Source organism: Stegostoma tigrinum, chromosome 5 (assembly GCF_030684315.1).
Source record: "Stegostoma tigrinum isolate sSteTig4 chromosome 5, sSteTig4.hap1, whole genome shotgun sequence".
Taxonomy (NCBI): Eukaryota; Metazoa; Chordata; class Chondrichthyes; order Orectolobiformes; family Stegostomatidae; genus Stegostoma; species Stegostoma tigrinum.
The window spans coordinates 70,622,539-70,646,507 of NC_081358.1; the positions used below are offsets into that span (position 1 = coordinate 70,622,539).

The window sequence follows — 23,969 nt, forward strand, 5'->3', positions numbered from 1 at the left end:
TACAAGGTGGGCTGACAATGAATGGGCAAGTTAGTTCTATTTTATCCCATTCTTCGTATGGAGCACTGAAGCATCTTTCACCTTTTATCCTTTATTGGCTTCTCAGATCTGCACTTCAGAGCAGATATCCCCAATCTTCCTGTGGTCCCTTATCCTTGAATCATAGTAATGCACCCGCTACCCCTCAGTATTCAAAGCCCTTGTTCACACAAGAAAGGTGATCAGCACACAACAGACACTACAGATAATGGGAACTGCAGATGCTGGAGAATCCGAGATAACAAGGTATGGAGCTGGATGAACACAGCAGGCCAAGCAGCATCTTAGGAGCATAAAAGCTGACATTTCGGGCCTAGACCCTTCATCAGATTTCTGATGATGGGTCTAGACCCAAAACGTCAGCTTTTGTGCTCCTAAGATGCTGCTTGGCCTGCTGAGGTCATCTAGCTCCACACTTCATTATCACACAATAGACACTGATATATTATGACTTATTGTTCCTACTTTATGGCAGGACATGTGAGTCAATTTCTTTGCTGCCATATCGCCTATACAAGAATGATTTACTTGCTTAGTAATTCAATTATTCTATTTACTAAAGCACTAAATTAAAGCCAGTACTCTTGAGAGTAATTTTGGGTCAGGTGGGAATAAGAAACTAAAATATTTAAAATACACTCAGAACCTACATATTTCACTATTTTGCTTGTTGCAAAGCACAGGATGACAAGATAGTTAGTTATCACAAAGCAGATGAGTTGTTGAAGCTTTTGAAGGAAACATATGGATCTCTTCTATTTTAGTACTCATTGTGGGCAAGCAGTGACAGGAGTCTAACAAGCGAACCCAATAAGCACATCACCTCAAACTTTACCACTTAAACTTATCTCAAGCCAATTTTGATTTTTCTTCTTACAGGTCATGCTCTCCGATCACAACGGCTAATAGCCCAACCAAGCTCTGTCCGTTCCTTGTGGCTCCTCACTTAGACAACTACTAAACCCATCTGCTCCTGGGCTTAAGTATTCTTCCACATCTTCTGTATTTGAACAGTAAGCAAGTCTGTCAATTCTGCTTACTGTTGGCTGGGAAACAGGGAAATGCTCTGCACAGGGCTGGCATTCAGAGAAAGACGCATTTCAGGCTTTCTTATGTCTCCAAATCACTTTCCCCAGCTCAATTCTGAAACTAAATCCAAATCCATATCAGGGCCCATATCTCCGACTAAGAAGGATTGAGAGCTGTCTGGTTTGAAGTAGCAGAAAATACTATCACTTTTTAATTTTCTCTTGCCAGAAGATGTTTGAAGTAAAATGACACACAAAGATGTGAGCTATAACTGTAGTACTTATCCAGCAAAGAAAGTAGTGTTTACGCAGTATAACTCTTAGTACAAATAGATTTTATGCTTACATGTGCAGTCTTCATACAAAGGGAGTTTCAAGAAGGCAGGTGCTCTCTTTAAAAATGAAACTGTGAGAGTTACTTCTTCCCCAGCATTACGCAGAACTTGAACCTGTCATTCATTACAAAGCATAGGTAAAGGCAAAATAATTCATTTAGTTAACGAGTAGCCGAAACTGACCGGTTTTATTTAAATAAGTTGTAATATTATCAATGTAAACATTCAAAACTAAGATACTCTGAGTAAAAACAATCAAAAATCTGAAGTATAAAAATATGTTTGTCAAGCATTTTATTTTTCGCTAGCGGAAAGTGTGAATGAGCACATCTTAATGATTCCATTGTCTGTAAAGAAGGGACACAGATGGAGCAAACATAACGTGTTTCAAAATACTGTTATGTGTTGAAAAGTTGACCACGGGTTCGTACTAAGAGCAACATTTTTGATCATCAAATGTGATACACACTAAAACACATATTTATAAAGACCTGTGATCGTTATAAAAATGACAAACATTAGAAACTACTGTCAAACTAAAATGAATAATTGCTGCTTCTCTTGAGCTGCATTTGCAAGTTCCTTATGGTAGAGATAGAAGACAAAATTACTGTATGGCATCAGTGTATTTTCACTCAAAATGCTAAACAGAAATGGAGAAAGGTCAAAGACCAAAACTGAAGTAACCACTGAAAAGAAGCATTGGTATCACAATGCATGATTGACAGTTCAAAGCAATGCTGGCATACTTCACACTGCTTGCTCTGTTGAGGGGTTACATGACTGATCTGCAGGCCTAATTTTGTACCAAACCAGTAAAACTTAAAGCTTGTGGCATTACTTAAAGGAAGCCTGCATCTTTTATAAACTGGTGAATTCTGGCTGTAATACCTACTGGGAGTTAATGTAGAAGGAAGTCTGGTCTGTAGAAAAAGAAAGTTAGTACAGTATTGCTGGCAGAAAACTCCCAAATTTTCTGATAATATCATAAGAACAAAAGTAGGCTATTCAGCCCCTCAAGCCTGTTCTGCCATTCAATAGGTTCATGGCTGATTTTATATTCTTTACATCCACTTTCCTGTCCTTTTCCCATTACATTTGAATTCTTTACTTAGCAATAATCTATCTGTCTCAGCCTTAAGCATACACAAGAAATCTGTCCCCACAGCTTTTTGTGGCAAGGAGCTCCAAAGACTCACAACCCCCGAGGGAAGAAATTCCTATTCATCTTAGTCTTAAATGTGCCCGCTTTATTTTGTCACAATTCTATCTGGTTTTAGACTCTCCCACAAGGGGCAAATCCTCTTGGCATTTACTCTGTCAAGTCCATCGAGAATCCTCTATGGCTACAATCTCTCCAAACACTAGTGAGTGGAGTCCCAATCTGTCCAACTTTTGCTTATAAGACAATCCTTCCAGACCAGGGATCATTCTAGTAGACCTTATTTGAACTGTTTTCAATGAAACAATATCTTCCCTTAAATAAGGGGACTTGCTCACAGTACTCCAACTGTGATCTCATTAGCACCTTGTACAGTTGCAGTTAGATTTCACTACTCTTAATCTAAAACCCCTCGAATTAGGGTCAACTTTTTACAAATTTTATTCATCAAACATTCCTTCCACTTCATGTGCACTGTTTAACCTTACCCCGACACATTTAACATCACTGCCAACTGCACAACTATATCTCTTGAATGCACAGTTAACTCCTTAAAAAAAGTCACATCACCCATGTTCACTGCACCATTCTTCAATCTGTTCCATGACAAGATTGGATAAGTGCAATTGACAGCAGCAGCAGCTAGCCAACGGAAAATGGAACTTCTAAAATCTCATGGAGGACGTGATGTTTGCCATAATATGAACAGTTACTGCTGAGGTCATTGCCAGCATTTAGCTGAGACAAGAGAATATGGTTGGAGGTGAGAGGAAGAAAGTTTAAAGGGGATGTGCAAGAAAAGATTTTTTTACAGAAAGGGTGCCTGGATGCACTTCTGGGTAGGTGGTAGAACCAGATACAATATAATTTCTATTCTATAAGGATACAGAAAGTAGGAGCAGCACTTAGACTTGCTCCATCATTCAATAATTTCATGGCTGCTCTGCTTGTGATCTCAAATGCACTTTCCTACCTGGCCCTTTCCACAAAGGAAAGCATCTTCTTGGCATCTAATCAAATGCCTCAATCTTGTATATTTTAATAAGATCACCATTCTTTATTCTAAATTTCAGTGAGTATGAATCCTATTTGCTTATTGTTTCTTCACAAGACACTTTATCCCAAGATCTAATTTAGTGAGCTTCTCTGAACTATCTGAAATGTGAGAATATCATTCCTTAAATAGTGGTTAAGCAGTATTCCAGGTGCAGTCTCAACAAAGTGCTGTACAGATGTAACAACAGTTCTACACTTCTATACTCAATGCTCTGAACTTAAGGACAATGTTTTGTTTGCCGTCCAAATGACTTTGTTGTACTTGCATGCCAACGTTTTGTGCTTCTTGTGCAGGACATGCAGATCCTGCTTTATTGCATTCTCTTCCCCATTTAAAACAAAATCTGCTTTTCTAATCTTTCTCCAAAAGGAGACAACCTCACAATTTGCCACATTCCTGCCATCTGACAAATTTTTGCTCATTTACATAGTCTATCCATATCCCTTTGCATAGGACACAGTTCTGAAATCAGAATCATTGGGGAGGTAATGGCCTCGTGGTATTATTGCTGGACTATTAATCCAGAGACCCAGATGACATTCTAGGAACCAGGGTTCAAATCCCACCATGGCAAATGATGGAATCTGCATTCAATAAAATATATGGAACTATGAATCTAATGATGACTGTGAATCCATTGCTGATTGCCAGGAAAATCCCACCTGATTCACTAATAAGGAAATAACACAGCATGAAGCTAGAGGATCACAGGAAGCCAGGCAGCATCAGAAGAGTAGGAAACCTGATATTTTGGGTCTGGACCCTTCTTCAGAAATGGGCTTTTGGAGGATCTGAATGTTCTGTATGTTGTGGTCAGGCCAAATTGGGATGGCCTGAATGTAGATTGCAGTCCATTTGGGATGATGCGGTTCCGTAGGCAGGTACTGAAAAAGGCAATGTGGCTGTAGTACCTGGTTTGCTTCAGTATGTGATTGAGCAGTTTCAGGACCGAAGAGATTACTAGAGGGTTGCAGTGAGAGAGAGATCCACTGACATCTTTCTGGAGGGAGGAGGATAATTTCTTCAGGGTAGGCATCGCTGGAAGAAGCTTTGCAGTGAAGTTATAACCTGTCCTTTAGGGAAGGAGTCTGCCATCCTTACCCAGTCTGGCCTCCATGTGACTCCAGACCCACAGCAATGTGATTGACTCAGAACTACCCTCTGGGCAATTAGGGATGGATTATAACTGCTGCCTAGCCAGTGACGTCCACATACCAATAATGAATAAAGAAAAAGTCGACTATTACATGGAACAATATTCTGAGATACTTCACTAAGAATATTACAACTTTTCAAAACTGAACAAATCAGAACTCATGAACTCTTAAGCCATAAGTAGGCCTTTCAGCCCATTGAATATGGCCCACCATTCAATGAGATGCTGGCTGATGTGATAATCATCAACTTCATTTTCCTGCCTTGTCTCCATAACCCTTGATTTCCTCATTGATTAAACGTCTGTCAACCTTGAACATGTCAGGCAAAGCAGCCTCGACAGCTCATAGCAATAAACAATGACAAAGGTTAAATACACTCAGAGATAAAATGCTTCTCATCATCTCTGTCTTAAATTAGTGACTTATACTCTAAGATCATGCCTTCAGGTCCTTGGCTTACAAAATGGTAAACAGCATCCCAGTCTCCACCCTGTCAAGTCGCAGGGAATACTAAATGTTTCCATAAGGTCTCTCCCCATTTTTCTAAAGTGAGTACAAGCCCAAACTACCCAAGCCATTTTCACTAGAAAATCCCTCCAAATTTGATTCAATGTAGGGATCCTTCTCCGGACTGCCTCAATTGTCAGTATATCTTTCCTTAGGTAAGGAGTCCAGAACTATTCACAGCATTCCAGGTTCTGGTTTGACTAAAACTTTGAATAGTTTTAGCAAGATCTCCCTATGTTAACACTTTATTGCCATTGAAATAAAATCCACTTGCCTTTCCAATTATGGGCCAAAACTAGATACTTGCTTTTTGTGCTTCACAGATGAGAACCCCAAATTCCATCAGTGCTGCAACCTTCTACAATTTTTCACCATTTAACCAATATTCAACTATTTGTTCTTCCTGCCAAAGGTCAGAAATCACATTACACCAGATTATAGTCCAACAGGTTTATTCAAAAACAGGGAGACTACGAAAGTTTGTGATTTCACATAAACCTGTTAAGACTATAACCTGGTGTCGTGTGATTTCTGGCCTTGTCCACCCCAATCCAACACGAGCATCTCCACATCATTCTTGCCAAAGGGCAAACCCTCACATTTTCCCACATTATATTTATCCGTCAAGTTTTTGCCCACTTTTTAACTTGTCTATATCATTCTACAGACTCTCAGAGTCATCCTCATCTTCCCACATATTTTTGTATTGTCCACAAACCTAGCCAGCGGCCAAACCATCAATGTGAATAAGTTTGGCCCCAGCATAAACCATGTCCTGAGCTGTTTTAAATGTTCAGTGTAAATAAAATAGTCTGCTGCATTAACATAAGAATATGAAATCTTTTGAATGGCATGATATCTGGTGTGGTTTAGGAAACAACATAACCACCATTTTTCCATTCACAGTAGGCTCCATTTTCTAAAGTAATAATCATTTGCTATGGTAGCTGAGCTTCAAAAGATATTGGAGTACATAACTCAGCAGGTATATATGTACACAGTTTGACTGACACTTTTAAAAGGATATTGATATCTGTCTTTGATGTAATTGCCAAATAGATGTATATTTTTAAAAACACAATTACCTTTTGAGGAGGTTAACATTTTTGAATAGGCATATAGTTTCTTTTCTGTGCAGTATGAATGGTGGCGCATTGATGTGGAAGCTCTGTTAGATTGTTAGACGGTTACTTTCTCATATTCATTTCAAAGACTTCACATTGTTATTGCATGGCACCCAAGATCAGTTTATAGGGAACACTGGGTGAATGCATATGGAGGCTGCATGGACCATATGAGATGACATGGTCATATGAGAGGGAAATATGGTCTGTGGAGTTATGGAGGAGGAATAGAGGATTTTGAGATGGTGTTAGAGGTGGGTGAAGATGAGAGATTGTAGATGAAGCAATGATGTGAGGGAATACAAGCTTGATGGGTCAAGAACTGACATGGTCCTTCTAATAATCACCCCACAATATCTGCACTCCTCTAATATTATCTAAAGTTTTGTCGCTCGGGTTGTGGATGCTGTGGTTGGTTCGCTCACCAAGCTGGTTCATTAGTTTGTCAACATTTCATTACTGTTCCGGGTAACATCATCAGCCTCTGATGAAGCGTTGTTGTATTCTCCTGCTTGCTATTTAAACTCTGGGGTCCATTGGAGTTGATTACCTCATTTCCGTTTTTTTTCTTTGAAGTGGTATGTATGTAAGGTCCAATGCTATGTGATTATTGATGGCCTTCTTGATGGAGAAACGGGCCTCGAGGAATTCCCGCGCTTCTCTCTGTTTGGCTTGTCCTGGGATCCTGATATTGTCCCAATTGAACTGGTAGTCCTCCTTGGCTGTATATATGGAATTGAGTGGGTATTGGTCATGTTTTTTTGTTGCTAGTTGTTGTTCATGTATTCTCGTAGCCAGTTTTCTCCATGTCTGTCCAATGTATTGTCTGTCACAGTCCTTGGATGGAATCTTGTACATTATGTTGGTTCTGTCAAGCACCTTGAGTGTTGTTAGGTGTACTCAACCAGGCAATTGGGAAATATTGCATCACATGCTTGGCCTGCGCCTTGTAGATGTCAGTGGAGTGGGGAAATGATTTACTTGCTGCAGGATTCTAAGCCTCTGACCTGCGCTTGTAACCACAGTGCTTGTATGACAAGTCTAGATCAGTTTCTAGATAATGGTAACCTCAGGATGTTGATAGTGGGGGCCTGTGTGATGGTAATACCCTTGTATATCAGTAGGTAATATTCAAATTCTCTCTTGTTACAGAGAGTCATAGCATGACACTTGTGTGCTGTGGCTATTACTTGCCATTTGTCAGATCATACTTGCGTATTGCTGCATTTGGACATAGTAGCTTCATTTTCTAAGGTCTTTCAAATTCTGCTGAATTTTATGCAATCATCAGCAAACATCCATGCTTCTGACTTTATGAAGTAAGGCCATTGATTTTGGACTGTGGACACTACCCTCAGGAACTCATTCAGAGATGTTCAAGAGCTATCATCATTCAAATTTCACCATCTGCAATTAGCTGAGTTACTGGACTAATAGTCTAGGAATAATGCCACTAGACCATTACCTCCCGAATGCAATGCTTCATGCATGCCCTGTCTGAGTTGCCAGGTTTGTTCAAAATCTGTCTGCTTTTGAACAGTGATAATACCACACAACACAATAGAGAGTATTCTTAATTTGATTCTATTCCTTCCTATTCCTCACTCTTGCCAATTATGTGTTTATAATTTTATCCACAGAGTAACATTGATCTGTTTCAGAGTTTCCTGTGTCTGAGACTGATGATGATATAAAATCTAACCACCTACTACTAAAATTCTGCCAAGGTAACACTACAAGTATGTAAGAAGAAATTTTGGTAATACTTTTCTTTTAACAAGTGACTACTGTGAAAAGGCTATGTGAAATTAACAGTTCTGAAGTAACATATGCTGAAACAAACATTGCAGCCCACAGGTAATTGAGGCTAACACCAATTGTGCACTCAAAAAATATTCCGGTGTATCTGTATAATTAACCTTGAAGCATATTTAACTTATTGTGCTTTATAGTGAGGAGACAAGTACATAGCATTTTGCTCTGTTTGCTGTCCAATTACAAATTGTAACATCAAGTGAGATCTAAATGGAAGCTGATTCTCCAATAGAATTTCTGCACTGTATTTGGAGAAACATGAAAAAAGCATGAGATGCATTAACATGTTATGGAGCAGCTGCTATTTGTGATAATAGTAATCCATCTCATTGCAAAATTAATGTCCTAAAACAGGGGAGCACAGGGGAGGTCCTTTGGCCCATCAAGTCTGCATCGACCTATCCACACCAATCCCACTTTCCAGCACTTGACCTATTGCCTTGAATATTATGAAATTTCAAGTGCTCAACCATGTGCTTTTTAAAGGATGTGAGGTATCCCAACTCAACAATCCTCCCAGTTGGTGCATTCCAGATTCCCACCACCCTTCTGGTGGAAAAGTTTTTTTCCTGAAGTCCTCTCTAAATCTCCTGCCTTCATCTTATGCTAATGCTCCCTTGTTATTAACTCTTCAACAAAGACGAACAACTACTTCCTACCCATTCTGTCTATTCCCCTCATAAACTTCAATCAAGTCTCGTCTCATCCTTTTTTGCTGTAAAGAAAACAAGTCTCTTCATAGGTAAACTGCTCTAATTCAGGCAACATCCCAGCGAATCTTCTCTGCACCCCCTCCAGTGCAATCACATCCTTCTTATAGTGAGGTGATCAACACAGTGCTGCGCACAGTGCTACAGCTGTTGCGTAATGAAATTGATTTTCTTTAACAGTCCCAACATGGCCATTCTGCTCTTATAACCTTTGCCATGACTGATGAAGGCAATGTTCCATACGTCGTCTTCACCATTCTATTATCTTGCCCCGTTGTTTTTAGGGATCCCTGGGCAAGCACACCAAGATCCTTCTGTTCATCTGACTTTCCTAGTCCTGCCATTCATTGGGTACTCCAACTTCTTCCAAAGGACATTACCTCACAGTCTCGGGCCTACATGAAAGGCTGCAGATCTGAAGCATGACTGCCCATCTTTGAAGCAGAAAAACAGTACTGTGGGAGTGGGAGGATGTCATGGAGTTGGCAAATTCAAAAAAATGACAAGACTGGTAGGTCCCAGTGAGGGGATGATCTGGCCACGAGTGTCTGTACTTCTCTTTGAATGTGATTAGGTGCTTGAACAACCTGATATTAATACTGTTCATGCTGTGAAACCCATTGCAGCAACTCACCAAATGTTCTTCAACAGGACCCTCCCAATCTTTACTCACTGAGTAAAGAACACGATTAATAGTTGCAATACTACTGCTGGTTAGTAGAAGTGAAACACATAAGTACAGTGTGAGTACCATGTCTTCTATCAACCTCTTAAGGGGTTTGACTGACAAAACCATTGCATAGCACTTTACAGACATCTGCTTCCATTTAAGTCGATGGACATTTTCAGGCAGTTGTATGAGGATGTGTGACTGGAACTTTACAGATGAAGCAATCCACTGAAGATAATGTCTCGTTCAGGTCATCCTCTCCCCATACATGGGTCAGAAAGCAGACAATCCAGCCTCTCCCCACAGCATTGGACTCGACAGTTGCATGGCTTCTGCTTTATGTCGTCTGCAGTTTAAGTTGCAACAAATGGAAAATTACTATCATTGTGAATGTCAACTTGTGACGACAACTCCATTCAGCAATGCTCAGGAATTATTAATGGTAAGTGCATGCAAACTGCCTCTAATGTGAACACACTTGTTTCAGAGCACTTCATTCAGCCTCTTCTTCCTTCTCCATAATGGTCTGCAGATGAGACATGAAATTAAACAATTTTAATTCAAGCAACCAAAATGTTCATTTTCCAGGTAGGACTCAAATGCTTATGAACTTAACAGCTATTTAATGTGTTGGCTGTTTAAAAAGTTAGATTGAATTGAAAAAAAAACATGGGTTTTCTGCTTGACCTTGTGTCCCTACAATTTATAAGTGTGTCAAATTGCAAACTTTGAGAGCTTCTGACCAGCAGGGCCAGCTAGAAATTGTTACACTGTATGTTGAATTGGGATTCTAATAAATTAAATCATCAACTATTTCCTGTTTTCCACTGCCATCTGCACATGCTTGCACTGGTATGAAATTTCTACCCTATTTACAAGATTTGGGAGTTACTAAATCATCTTTGGACACTCTTCTTCTTATTATTTTTATTTATTTGTTCATGGGATGTGGGCATTTTTAGCTAGGCCAGCATTTATTATCCATTGTTAATTGATTTTAAGAATAGGGTGGTCAGCTGCTTTCTTAAAATATCAGAGTTGAAGTTTAGGTACAAACATGGTGTTATTACTGAGGGAGTTTGAAGATTTTGACTTTGTCACAGTAAGCCACACATTTCAACGTCAAAATGACATGTAGCTTGGACAAGACCTTGCAGTTGGTTGTGTTGCCATGTGCTGGGATCACAGGTTTGGAGGGTGCTGCTGAAAAATGCTTGGCGAGTTGCTGTAATGAGATTTATTTATGGTCATATATATCTAGAAAGACACAGTGAAAAATGATTTGTAATTACAATCCAACATCATTTCAAGTTACAAAAGAATAAAATGAAATTACATAAAAGGCTTTCATCTTCTGTACAAGAAGTCTTCATCATACACAGCTCCTCAGCTCCTGCTAATTTTCTGCAAGGTGTTCCAGGCCTTAAGGAATCCCCGTCCTTCAGATCTACTGCAGCCAGGACACCCTGCTCTGGGTACTGCCTCTGCCACAGCCATCCACCACAGCTAAGAGTTTCCATCTTGGCACCACTACTAGCACAGCTGACGACTTGTTGAGCACCACCAAAGACAGTCACCCACCGAGTCCATGCTTCAGGCTTACCACAGCCTAGAATCCTCGCACCAGGCATTACCACCACGAAAGCAGAAGGCCCGCCAACTCCCTGAGTCCACACTCTGGGCCTACTGTAGCCAGAAGCCCTCACTCTGGGCTCTGTCACTGCTAATGATCCACTCAGTCCATGTTCTGGCCTCCCCGTGACGTCAGAACATGAAGAAGAAAAATTAGGAAGGAAAAGATGGGAATGGAGAGAAAGAGAAGGATGTGGCCACTTGGAACAGACGGGCTTAGGAACCTGAAAACTACCTATCATGCTGGTGCTGTCATTTTGAGGTCTAGTGTGCCATCATGTAAATGTTGTACACTGATACCACTGTGCCTCAATGATAAAGTGAATGGGATGCCAATTCAGCAGGCTGCTTTATTCCGTATTGTATTAAGATTCTTGACTGTTGTTGGAGCTGCAATCAACCAGGCACATGGAGAGTTTTTAATCAGACTCCTTACTTATGCTTTGCTTATGAAAATGGACAAACACTGGGAAGAGATCAGGCGAGTTATTCACCACAGAATTCCAAGCCGCTAACTTGCTCTTGTAGGCACAGCATTTATATGACTGGTCCAGTTCAATTGTGACCTCCCAGAATGTTGATAGTGGGAGAATTCAATTATGGCAATGCAGTTGAATGTCAAAGCGTGTTAATTAAATTCTCCTGTGTTGAAGGTCGGTATTTCCTGAAAACATTGCTCATCACTTATCATTCAAGCCTAGACGTTGACCGGGTTGTGGACATATGCTGCTTCAGTATCTGAGGAGTGATAGAATGACACTAAACATTGTGCAATCATCAATAAACATCCCCAATTCTGATTTTATTATGGAGCGAAGATAATTGATGAGGCAGTTGAGGATGGTTGGGCCTTGAACTCTACATCTGAGAAACTCCTGCAGTGATGTCCTTAGACAAAGATGATACTGTGAAGGAGAGAGTTCAAGATTTTGAGTTAATGAGAATGAAGGGACAGCGATATTACTCCAAGCTAGAATGGTAATTGGCTCAGCAGGGAACTTGCAAGTTGTGATCATAGAGTCATAGAGGTGTACAGCATAGAAACAGACCCTTCGGTCCAACTCATCCATGCCAGCCAGATATTCTAAATAAACCTAGTCCCATTTGCCACCATTTGGCCCATTTCCCTCTAAACCCTTCCTATTCATATACCCATGCAGATGTCTTTTAAATGTTCTATTTGTATCAACATACACCAATTCATCTGGCAGCTTATTCCAAACATGCACCACCGTCTGCGTGAAAAGGTTACCTCTAAGGTCCCTTTTAAATCTTTCCCCTCTCATCTTAAACCTATGCCTCCTAGTTTTGGACTTCCCCACCACAGGGAAAAAACCTTGTGTGTTTACCCTATCTATGCTCATCATGATTTTATAAACCTCTATTATGTTATGTCTCAGTTTCTGACGTTCCAGGGAAAACAGCCATTGTCTATTCGGCCTCTCCCAGTAGCTCCCTACAGTGGTGTTCCTACAAATTTGTTGCCCTTGTTCTTTTAAATGGTAGAGGCTGCGGTTTTATAACACACTATTTCAGAAGCTATAGTGAGTTGTTACAATGCATTTTGTAGATGGTACACAGTGTTTCATTGGTGGAGGGCCAATCAAGCAAGTTGCTTTGTCTTGGGATGATGTCAAGCCTGGTAACTGTTTTTGGAGGTGCACTCTTCAGACATGTAGAGAGTCTTTCATGATGTGCTTGACTTGTGCCTTGTAGATGGTGGACGAGTTTTCGTGAGTTAGGAGGTGGGTTAATAGATGCAGAATTACTGGCCTCTGATGTGCTGTTGTATTCACAACATTTATATTATGTGGAATTCTAAAGCCGTAAAGCTCAAAATGTGTGTGTGTCAGTTAAGTTTGGAAAGCATGATATTTTCTGAATTACCTATCATTATATCTGAGGCATATATCCAAGACAACTGTAATTGTCACTTTGAAGTACAACATGGGATGATTTTGAACTTTAGCAGTCCTGGTACATATGGAAAATAGATTTCAGAATGTTCCCTACTTTAATAAATAAAAGCGGATTTCCCTTCATGATCACATGGATATTTTTGCCTCTTGGTATAAAAATGTTCCTGGAAAATGGAAAACCTAAATTTGCCAGGTGCTTATTTCTGAAATGATGACCAATAACACAGCTGTCAAAGTGTATATGCATTTTTGGATGAATTCAATTCTAATGTGTTATTTTTTAACAGTAAAAGAAAAGGATTAAAATTAAAAATTTGTTGTGTACTCACCACTTCTTCATGTTTGCAGTTCCTAACATTTATTCCATTTATCTAATGGTGCAGGGAAAGCAGGAAAGGAAGAAAAGATATTGCTGACAAAGCTAAATTCACTGTAATTATCTGTGGTCAGCAGTATTATGTTAATTCAAAAACCAGACTGCGTACACACCTGAAGGATAGCATCTCCAATAAACAGCAAGCCAGACAGGTCAGCTTTATAAGTAAGATGAGAGAGAGAAAGAAGCCATGTCAAATTATTTCAATTGGAGATCTAAAAATTAATGGAAAATTAATACAACATATGTCATACCTCTCTGTTCTTTTGAGATTTTTGATATAATCACTGGAATATTGTGTTCCGCTCCACCCTGACGAAACAGAATTGGAAGATAACATTGCAGATAGAAGATATCAGTGATACTTTCAATCATGATTGATTGTTTAAGTACATTGATATGGGTGATCAATTTTAATTACTTATGTACAGTTTAAATAAAACCAGTGACATTACACGGTTGTGGAAAGTAAATGAAATGAGTTGTTATGGTTTTTTTTTGTATTTCATTCAATTTATTCTCTAGATGTTGATATTGTCGGCAAGGCCAATATTTAATGGGCATATGTGCAACAAAGTTTTATCCATTTCCCAAGGACTGGGATCGGCTTTTGTTGCATTAACATGATACAATTGTGATGATCCTTGTGATTTGCAGAAAAGCCTGCATTTTCTTTTGGGAATGTCCACTTAATTCCATAGTGAAACAAGGGACTATTCTGAAAGGTGATATTGGGCATCCTAAAAGTAGTAGCTAGTACTGAGTAATGTCTAATTGATATGACGTTACTATTGAAATAAAACTTAAAAAGCAAAGGGTAAATAGAAATCTAACCAGGAGATCGAATTATAGCTGGTCTCAGAACCTGAAGTTCAGAACACAGAATTCATATAAAGAGGGTCACGCAGTCTCTAAAAATAGATCCGTCTTCTATTTGGCAGTAAGATTCTGAAAGGCGTGAACAGCTCAGCAATGCTAACATGTGGACTTTTGTCTCAGAGGGCCACACTATGTGTGACTGTTTAGTTGAAAAGAAATTCTGGAGAACCATGACGTTAAGACTGTCATGGCCTGAGTGGGAATGGGTTCAGATCATTTCAGTGGACGTAAACATACATGTCTGGATTTTGCAATCAGGCGAAAACAACATGACTCACACCTGATCTCAAAAAAATCTGCTCACCAAGATCTATAAAAGGATTTCTAATGTAGCATTGATCTCCCTCTTCCTGATGTTAGCTTGGATCTGTTGCCAAGTTAAAAGGATTATCAGATACTCAGAAACAGTGATGTTATCAAATAGTTAATTAAATGTACTTTTTATAAAACTGATGTACTAAAACTAAAACTAATAAAACTGAAGAAGGGTCCCAACCCGAAATGTCAACTTTTCTGTTTCTCTAATGCTGCCTGGCCTGATGTGCTCCTCCAGCTCCACACCTTATTGTCTTAAAACTTATGTACAGATGGGATTCAGGTAGAAATTGAAATATCAAAACCGGGGAAATCTGACATTTTACAATATTAAATTACATTTTGCAGGACCATAACAGTTTCTCAGCAGTGATAACTCAGTAAAAATTAAAAACATGGCACCATTGTATTCACCAAGGTATACATTTTTCCATGGCATTTCCAGCGACACTATTTGTGTAAAAGGACAAATTTGCATACATTTTTATTGACTGCAATTTGGGGAATCTTCAACAGCACACTCTAGCAGTGTCACTGACAGTAAATTCTAGATTTTCCAAATTTAATAAAGCATATATGGATTATCAAAATTGCTGTCAGCTTCAGAGGAGTAATGATTTGCAAGTTACCATCATTACTATTGCAAAATCCAGGTCAAGGTATAGCAATTCAAAAATCTAAAATCCCAGCTGCAGAAAGTGCATACTTATAAGATACTTAAGTGCATACTTATTTCATACTTGAATCATTCATGTATTTTTAACAACTGCGAGGTTAAATCTGATCTTGGATTAATAAATCATATTTCTGCCAATATATCATATTTCTGCCAAACCCATGAGTCCACTCTAACTGTAAGCAGAGTGAGAATTGACTTAAATGCAGGCAAGTAATTCTCATTTAATAGAGGCAGAGCTATGTAATTATCTTCTAACTATTTATGGTGAAAAACAGCAAAACAAATCAAATCTTAGGAAAACTTGGTGCAATGTAGGTAATGACTTAATAAATCAAACTCAGCTATCCCTTACTTTGGACTGTTCCATCCTACCATGAGATGCTTTCAGAATCTCTTTACTGATACATATCTGTGTCAATAGATCTGCCCAATTTTAGACGCTGGAAGTCACTCATCAACTGTTCAGGCTGAATGAGATCCACAGCTATGAGCACCATGGCTTCATACACCTGGAAGTGAGTGGGTAACAAAGTCATAATGGCAGTTAAAGATTCACTCCTCATTCGTTTACACATATTAACAGCGTTTTGTCTCAATTGCAATATGATAACAGGGACTACCAAGAGAAATAGGCTTCCTAGGCCTTTGAAGTGTAGTCAATAGCATTATGTAACTTCATAATTATATTTATGTAGAATTCTTCAAAATCTTGCTAGATATTGTTTTCTTGATAATTAACAGCCTCTACTAAATATTATTAATCTCAGGCCTTCATTGCCAACAAGGCAGAGCTTGTGTAAAACAAAAGCAGCTAATTACCTAAGCAAGGCCTTTGAGTGAAATGTTTGGAGTTCAATAGGGATTCACTTTAGGAAAGATATAAAGGTTCATTCTATGAATTTCAGCTTTGTTTATTTCTTTTCTGAGTTTGCTTAAAAGGGTTATCTCCAAAGTAGCTGAACAAAACTGCTGTTGAGAAATTTTGCTTTCGAATGACAAAAGAACCTGTTCAGAAAAGTGCACGGGACTCCAGCCACTTTTTGACCTGGACTTCCTGGTTGTAATAATACAGTATTTTAGTATTCACTGTCGTCCCAACTGAAAAATGAATAGCAATTTCTGGCATGCCATATGTACAGTTAAACGTGGAAATCCAAAGTTGTGTGCGGTGATTCTCTGCTCATTCACATTACTTGATTTAGTCTGAAATTTCACTATTTACACCTTTCCAATCACTTAAAAACAAAACCTAGAAATATTGAAATTGTTAAAAGATCTTCTTTTAAAGAAATCACAAACTAAGTTTTAATTTCTGATCAACATTCTCCCTGTTCCTGAAAAGCTAGCAATATAATTGTGGGATGTCAAATTTCTCCAATTATGATTTTAAAAATTCCATTGATGGCAATATCTATTTTATAAGTGATTGCTATTATGACTTAGATATTTCAATGGAAGTTGTACGCCATGACCATGTGGGAATTCTGACTCAGCTCACTTTGAGGGAACCGCCTGAGAAAGTGAATATTCCAATGGGAATTTCTCTCCATTTAGAATCATCCAAACAAAAAAGTGCCTTAAAGTCAGAGAATTGAAGGGTCCTGACTCAGTTATGCTTACTAGTCATGCAAGAGAAATTACTGCATTTAGCACATTCCAACTCCAGAGCTGTTAAGCAACAATATTCAGGGAAATGGACCAAAGGCAGTTATATGGTGTTAGACCACAGATCAACAATGGCCTTATGGCATAGTGGGACAGGCTCACGTGGTGGAATGGCCTATTCCTGTTCCTATGTTCCTAATTATTAAATTATCATCCGAACCAATCAATGATCCTTCTCAACTCAATAACACCAATCACCTCCTAACCTGGACTGAATCCCATCTTTTTGGTCTAACAACACTCTGGACCTGACTGAAACTGATTCTTTATCATGCCCCACCTCCACCTCCCTTCTAACCTATACCCACATACTGATTAGATAGCACCTCACACCCACCCCTCACCCAACCCCACTACTTCCTGACCCCTCTACCTCTCCTAAATGTTCATGTACTTTACACACCAGCCCATAATCTCTACAATATTAACAGCTCATTCATCTGGTACACTATTGTCTTAATTGTCCAGCACCCTGCACACTTCACCCACTTGACAGCCTACTCGCTTGTCCCAACTGTCCCAACTGTCACCACACCCTCTTGCCTCCCTTGTATTCTGCCCAACTCACCCATGTGACACCCATCTTCCAGCCTAGCCTCTGATCCAACTGGCACATTAATACCTTAACAACTTGCCATCTACTCCTATACTTATCAGGCACAGTACACCATTAGCTACCCACCAGCGATGTGATCTCACACTGACCTCACACACTGACCTTTCTTCAGGTGCTATCAAAGTAGGTGTGGGACCTTCAATAAACTTACGTATGGTACTAAGTGCCACAAAAAGAGGTGTGTATTAACCTGCAAATCTGCTGTTATGTTGAGTAGATTTCTCTCTAGTTTCTTCCACTGAAAGCATTTGGATCGGGTCAGACTTGGAATTCTGGCCAGAAAATTTGCTGATTTGGGGGGCAATCATAAAGAAGATTACTGTTATTTGAGTGTATTCTGTTCCAAGTCTTTATTTTGCTCTCTGTAAGATAAAAATTGAACTATAAGAGGTTCTATTTACCTTCTCTAACTGTTGTTGACATAAAGTTTTGTTGTTGGATGCCGGTGATTCCCGAGATTTGGCACTACCATTCAAATTAACGTGTGGAAAGGGGAAATCCACATCACTCAGATTGCCGGATCTTTGTGGACAGTTTTCTTCAAAGTCAAGAGCAAGTCTTTTTAAGAGAAGATAGCCAGATATTTAATTAGCAATGGGTTAAAGGGATATGGATAATATGCAGGAAAGCTGAGTTGAGGCCAAGATGAGATCAGCCATAATCCTATTGATTGTGGAGCAGGCTCAAGGGGCTAAATTACGTTTTCCTGCTCCTAGTCCTTATGTTCTAATGCTCTAAGTGCTGACCCTTTGCTGCTGACTGCAAAGCTTTGGCCATCCTTACAAAAGGGGCAGTGCTGATTATACAATGGATGTATAATCAGAAGAACAAAGTTTGGTTTGTAGATCTATTGTATCAAGGGATAAAAAGTTAGATTCCAAGTTTGTTGTCCAGTTTATGCTATCTTTCTGATTTCACCTGTGGTTTTCGTAACCAGTTCAGCAATTGACCTTTCAACTGGAGAGACGACAATTGGAGAGGTTTGTCATTTCTGCCCATTATCCAACAGGAGGTTGGATATCTGTTCCAGTTTTAGAAATCTGGTTAGCATGGACAAGTTGGGCCAAAGGGCCTGTTTCTGTGCTGTATGGCTTTACGGCTCTACAAGGGGTAGAAGATTTAAAACCGAGATGAGGAGAAATTACTTTTGTCAAGGGTTGGAAATCTCTGGTGCTCACTGTACCACAGTGGAGTTGAGTCACCATATATTCTCTTATAAGGTACATGTACAGGCACAAAAGAGATCTCATTGCATTGTATCTCTAGATATGGTATTCAAATGAGAGACAAGCTAAGGAATGACATGCAGCTGAACTCTAAAATAGTGCTGTTACTGGCAGTATTATCTCACATTTTCATTGTATTTGGGATTGTTTACTGCTTTCTTTTGATTTCTTCTGTGGTCAGTAAGAATTTTTTTTCAAATCTTGTTATTTTTAGATTAATCACTGATTTAATTGTATGCAATTCTCAATTATAGTGTACTCTTCATTACACAGTAAATGCAGCCATCCTTACACGACAATGGATGGTTCATGTTTAAGATTTATATAGAGAAGTATTTTCTGATCTTTTAGATCTGTAAAGAAAGAATGTTCCTCCACTTCCCTATTTTATACCAGCTTTAACTTGTATTAACCACCCATCAACAACTGGAAAAATTTGCAGGGGCTCAGTTTAAATTGGGCTTGGATAATAGTGCAACACAATATGACATTCTTTTCCACTCTGCTTATTGTTTTCCTATACTTTCAAAAATGAGCTATCGGTTTTGCCTATTTTTAGTGGTGGGCTGTACACCAGTCCTGTATTTTTCCATGGAAAGGTAGTTTCAATGCTCTTGTATTGCTGACTTTAGTGCTCTTGCATCATCATTATTTAACGTTCTCTAGGCTTTTTAGTTGTATACTGTCATATCGTGACAGACATTACAGACATACAGACATTAAATGGTGCATAAGATCATTATTTTTAAAGTCATTTTTTGTGACCAAGACAACATACTGTGATTATGTAGTTGGCTAATGACAGATGTTTCTATCTGAACTTTAAATAAGATGAAGTCTGATCAAGTTGAAATCAATTCTCTACATCTGTTTCAAATTATATAAAAAAAGCACAAGTGGCTGTATGGACTGGGGTGGACAAAGTCAGAAGTCAGACAACACCAGGTTATCATCGATAAGAGATAATGGGAACTGCAGATGCTGGAGACTCCAAGATAATAAAATGTGAGGCTGGATGAACACAGCAGGCCAAGCAGCATCTCAGGAGCACAAAAGCTGACGTTTCGGGCCTAGACCCTTCATCTAGGCCCGAAACGTCAGCTTTTGTGCTCCTGAGATGCTGCTTGGCCTGCTGTGTTCATCCAGCCTCACATTTTATTAACCAGGTTATCATCCAACAGGTTTGTTTGAAATCTCAAGTTTTCGAATATTACCAGGGGAAGTGAGAGAGAAGCACACAAGTACAGAAACATGGAAAATAGGAGCAGGAGGAGACCATTTGGTCCTTCGAGCCTGCTCTTCCATTCTTCATGATCATGGCTGATCATCAAACAACAGCCTAATCCTGCTTTCACCTTTGATCCCATTCACCCCAAGTGCTACATTTCCTTGCCTTTTGAGTATATTCAATGTTTTGGCATCAACTATTTCCCATGGTAATGAATTCCATAGGCTCACTACTCTCTGGGTGAAGAAATGTCTCCTCATTTTCATTCTAAATAGTCTACCTCAAATCCTCATACTGTGACCGCTGGATCTGGCCACATTCACCATCAGGAATATCTTCCCTGCATCTATCCTGTCCAGTCCTGTTAGAATTTTGTAAGTTGCTATGAGATTTCCCATCATCCAGAACTCTAGCAAAATCAATCTCAACCTAGTCAATCTCTCCTCATCGTCAGACACGGACCCCTACAATCAGACTGGTAAACCTTTGCTGCAATCCCTCAGGAGCAAAAGCATCCTTCCTCACAAAAGGAGACAAAAATTGCATACAATATTTCAGGTGTGGTCTCACTAAGGCCCTATACAACTGCAAAAACATATCCCTGCTAAAACCTCTCGCAATGTAGGCCAACATACCAATTTCGTTCTTTATCACCTGCTGAACCTGCATGCTTACCTTCAGCAACTGGTGCACAAGAACTCCCAGATCTCTCTGTACACTCCCCTCTCCTAATTTACAGCCATTCAGGTAGTAATCTGCTTTCTTGGTTTTGCTTCCAAACCTCTCCTTCATCCAAATTATACTGCATCTGCCATTGATTTGCCCATTTACTCAACCTGTCGAGATCATGCTGAAGGATCTCTGCATCCTCGTACCAGTTCACCCTCGCACACAACACGCTATCATCTGCAAACTTGGAGATGTCACGTTTTGTCCCCAGTCCCAATCATTAATATATATACCACTGGGGTCCCAGCACTGATCCCTATCGCACCCCACTACTTAAAGCCTGCTAATTTGAAAACAGCCCATTAACTTCTACTCTTTGTTTCCCCTCTGCCAACCAGTTTCCTATCCATCTCAATACACTTCCCATGCACTTTAATCTTGCACATTAATCTCTTATGTGGGACTTTGTCAAACATTTTCTGAAAGTCCAAATTTCAGCTGGCTCCCTCGTGTCAACTCTGCCAGTTACATCTTCATAGAATTCCAACAGAGTTGTCCAGCATGATTTCTCCTTCATAAATCCATGCTGACTCTGTCTGATGCTGCCACTGCTTGCTAAATGTTCCATTATAAAATGCTTGATACCAGATTTGAGAATTTTCCCCACTGCTGTTGTTAGGCTCACTGATCTATAATTGACTGTTTTCTCTTCACCTCCTTTTTTGAATTAGAATGACATTAGCACCCTCCAATCTGAGGGAATGTTCCAGAGTCTGTAGAATCCTGGATGATGACCACCTATGCACCTAATATTTCTAGAGTTACCTTCGTAAGTACTCTGGGAACTTATAGGCAGATCTGCGTAAGGCGTTGGACTGCTCTGCAGACCCTGGGGAAATCCCAATAAGACTGAAACCTATAATGAATTTCATCATTATCATTGACCTTAACAATGTACTGTGGACCTGTGAGGTACAAACATGTTGTGATTAGAAAGGATAGTACTGAGTTTGGGCTAATAAACGGATTGATTATATCAAAACATGCTTAAAGATTAAAAAGTCGAGGAGGATATCTGAAATCAGAATGAATGTTAGACATTAAAGTGTATGATCTTTTCATTGAGCAGAGAAATGAAAAGATCATACAAATTAGGTGAGTTGAGTGTCGACAGGCCGAATAAGAAGTCTCTGCAGGTATCAAGAGTGTTAGATGGTGTAAGCAAAGACTCTTGATCACCTGTGGAGATCTATTATTCGGCCTGTCGACAGTCCACTCACATGATTTGTGTGATTTTTTCATCCCTCTGCCCAATGATCTCTCAGCCTAGAAATTCACTGTCTGTATGCTTCTCTCTCACTTCACTTGACGAAGGGGTAACACTCCGAAAACTTGTGATTTCAAATAAACCTGTTGGCCTATTACCTGGCATTGTCTGACTTCTGAGCATGGAAACAGACCCTTTGATCCAAAGAGTCCACAGTAGACATGCTTCCAAACTAAACTAGTCTCACATGCCTGCATTTGACCCATATCTCTCCAAACGTCGTTTAAATGTGGAAACTGTACCTGCATCTACCACTTTCTCTGGCAGTTCATTCTACACAGGAGCCACTCTGTGCAAAAAAGTTGCCCCTCATGTCCTTTTTAAATGTTTCGCCTCTCACCTTAAAAATATTGCCCCTACCCCTAGGTATTCTCCCACCCTAGGTAAAAGACTCTTGCTTTTCACCATATCTAAGCCTCTCCTGATTTTGTAAACCTCTATAATGTCACCTCTCAACTTTCTACAGTCCAGTGAGAAATGTTCCGGCCTACCCAGCCTATTTTTATAACACAAACGCTCCATTCCTGGCAACATTCTGGTAAATCTTCTCTGAGCCCTCTCCAAATTAATAACATCCTTCCTACAGAAGGGCAACCAGAACTACACACAGTACGCCAGAAGAGACCTCACCAATATCCTGTATGACATCAACATGACATCTCAATTACTATACTCAAATGTCTGAGTAATTAAGGCAACCATGCGAAATGCTTTCTTAACCACCCTGTCTACCCATGACACAAATTTCAAGAATTATGTACCTGAACCTCTAGGTCTGTCTGTTCAACAACCCAACCCAGGGTCTTATCAATAATTGGAGAATTCCTGCCCTTGTTTGTTTTACCATAATGCAGTACCTTGCATTTATTCAAATCAAACTCCATCTGCCATTCCTCAGCCCATTGACCCAATTGATTGAGATTTCTTTGTAATGTTTTTCATTGTCCACTATACCAGCAATTTTGGTATCAACCACAAACTTACTAACCATGCGTCCAATGTTGTCATCCAAATCATTTATATAAATGACAAACAAAAGTAGACACAGTATAGATCCCCATGGAACATCATCAGTCACGGGCCTCCAGTCTGAAAAACAACACTCCGCCACATCCCTCTGTTTTCTACCATCAAGCCAATTTTGTATCCAACTGGCAACTTCACCTAGGATCCCTTGTGAGCAAACTTTACTAATTAATCTACCATGTGGAACCTTGTCAAAGGTTTTACCAAAGTCCATGTAAACAATGTCCATCAGTCTGCCCTCAGCAATCTTTTTGGTTACTTCCTCAAAAAACTAAATCAAAGTTTGTGAGACACGATTTCTCTCACACAAAATCATGCTGGCTATCCCTAATCAAATCTTGCTTCTCCAAATGCATGTAAATCCTATCTTTCAAAATCATCTCCAACAACTCACCCATCACAGATGTCAGGCTCAGAGGTCTGTAGTTCCCAGGCTTCTCTTTACAACCTTTCTTAAATAAAGGCACATTAATCACCTGCCAGTCCTCTGACACCTCAGCTGTGGTTATAGATACAAATATTTCTGCTAGGAGTCCTGCAATTTCTTCCCTGATTCCCACAATGTCCTGGGATACACCTGATCAGGTTCTGGAGATTTACCCGCCTTTATGTTTTCTAGGACCTCCAGCACTTCCTCTTCTGTAATGTGAGCTATTTTCACAATAATCAAAATTCATTTCCCTGCATTGTCTAGCCTCTACTTTTTTCTCTACAGTCAAACTGATGTGAAATATTCATTTACTATATCTCTCATCACCTGAGTTTCAACAGATAGACAATCATGTTAATCTATATGGAGCTCTAGTCT

General features: G+C 39.5%; 1 protein-coding gene across 2 annotated transcripts in view; it reads right to left on the reverse strand.

The window, feature by feature from the left end:
* Nucleotides 1-23,969, reverse strand: part of sntg1 (syntrophin, gamma 1) — a 476,380-nt gene that overhangs the window by 78,931 nt on the left and 373,480 nt on the right. For both annotated transcript variants that reach the window (XM_059646062.1, XM_048528465.2), the window contains 4 exons: nt 13,786-13,843; nt 13,645-13,688; nt 13,485-13,526; nt 1,414-1,516 (listed from right to left, as the gene is read on the reverse strand). In XM_059646062.1, the coding sequence (XP_059502045.1) occupies nt 1,414-1,516; nt 13,485-13,526; nt 13,645-13,688; nt 13,786-13,843 (247 nt within the window). The remainder of the gene's footprint in view (nt 1-1,413; nt 1,517-13,484; nt 13,527-13,644; nt 13,689-13,785; nt 13,844-23,969) is intronic.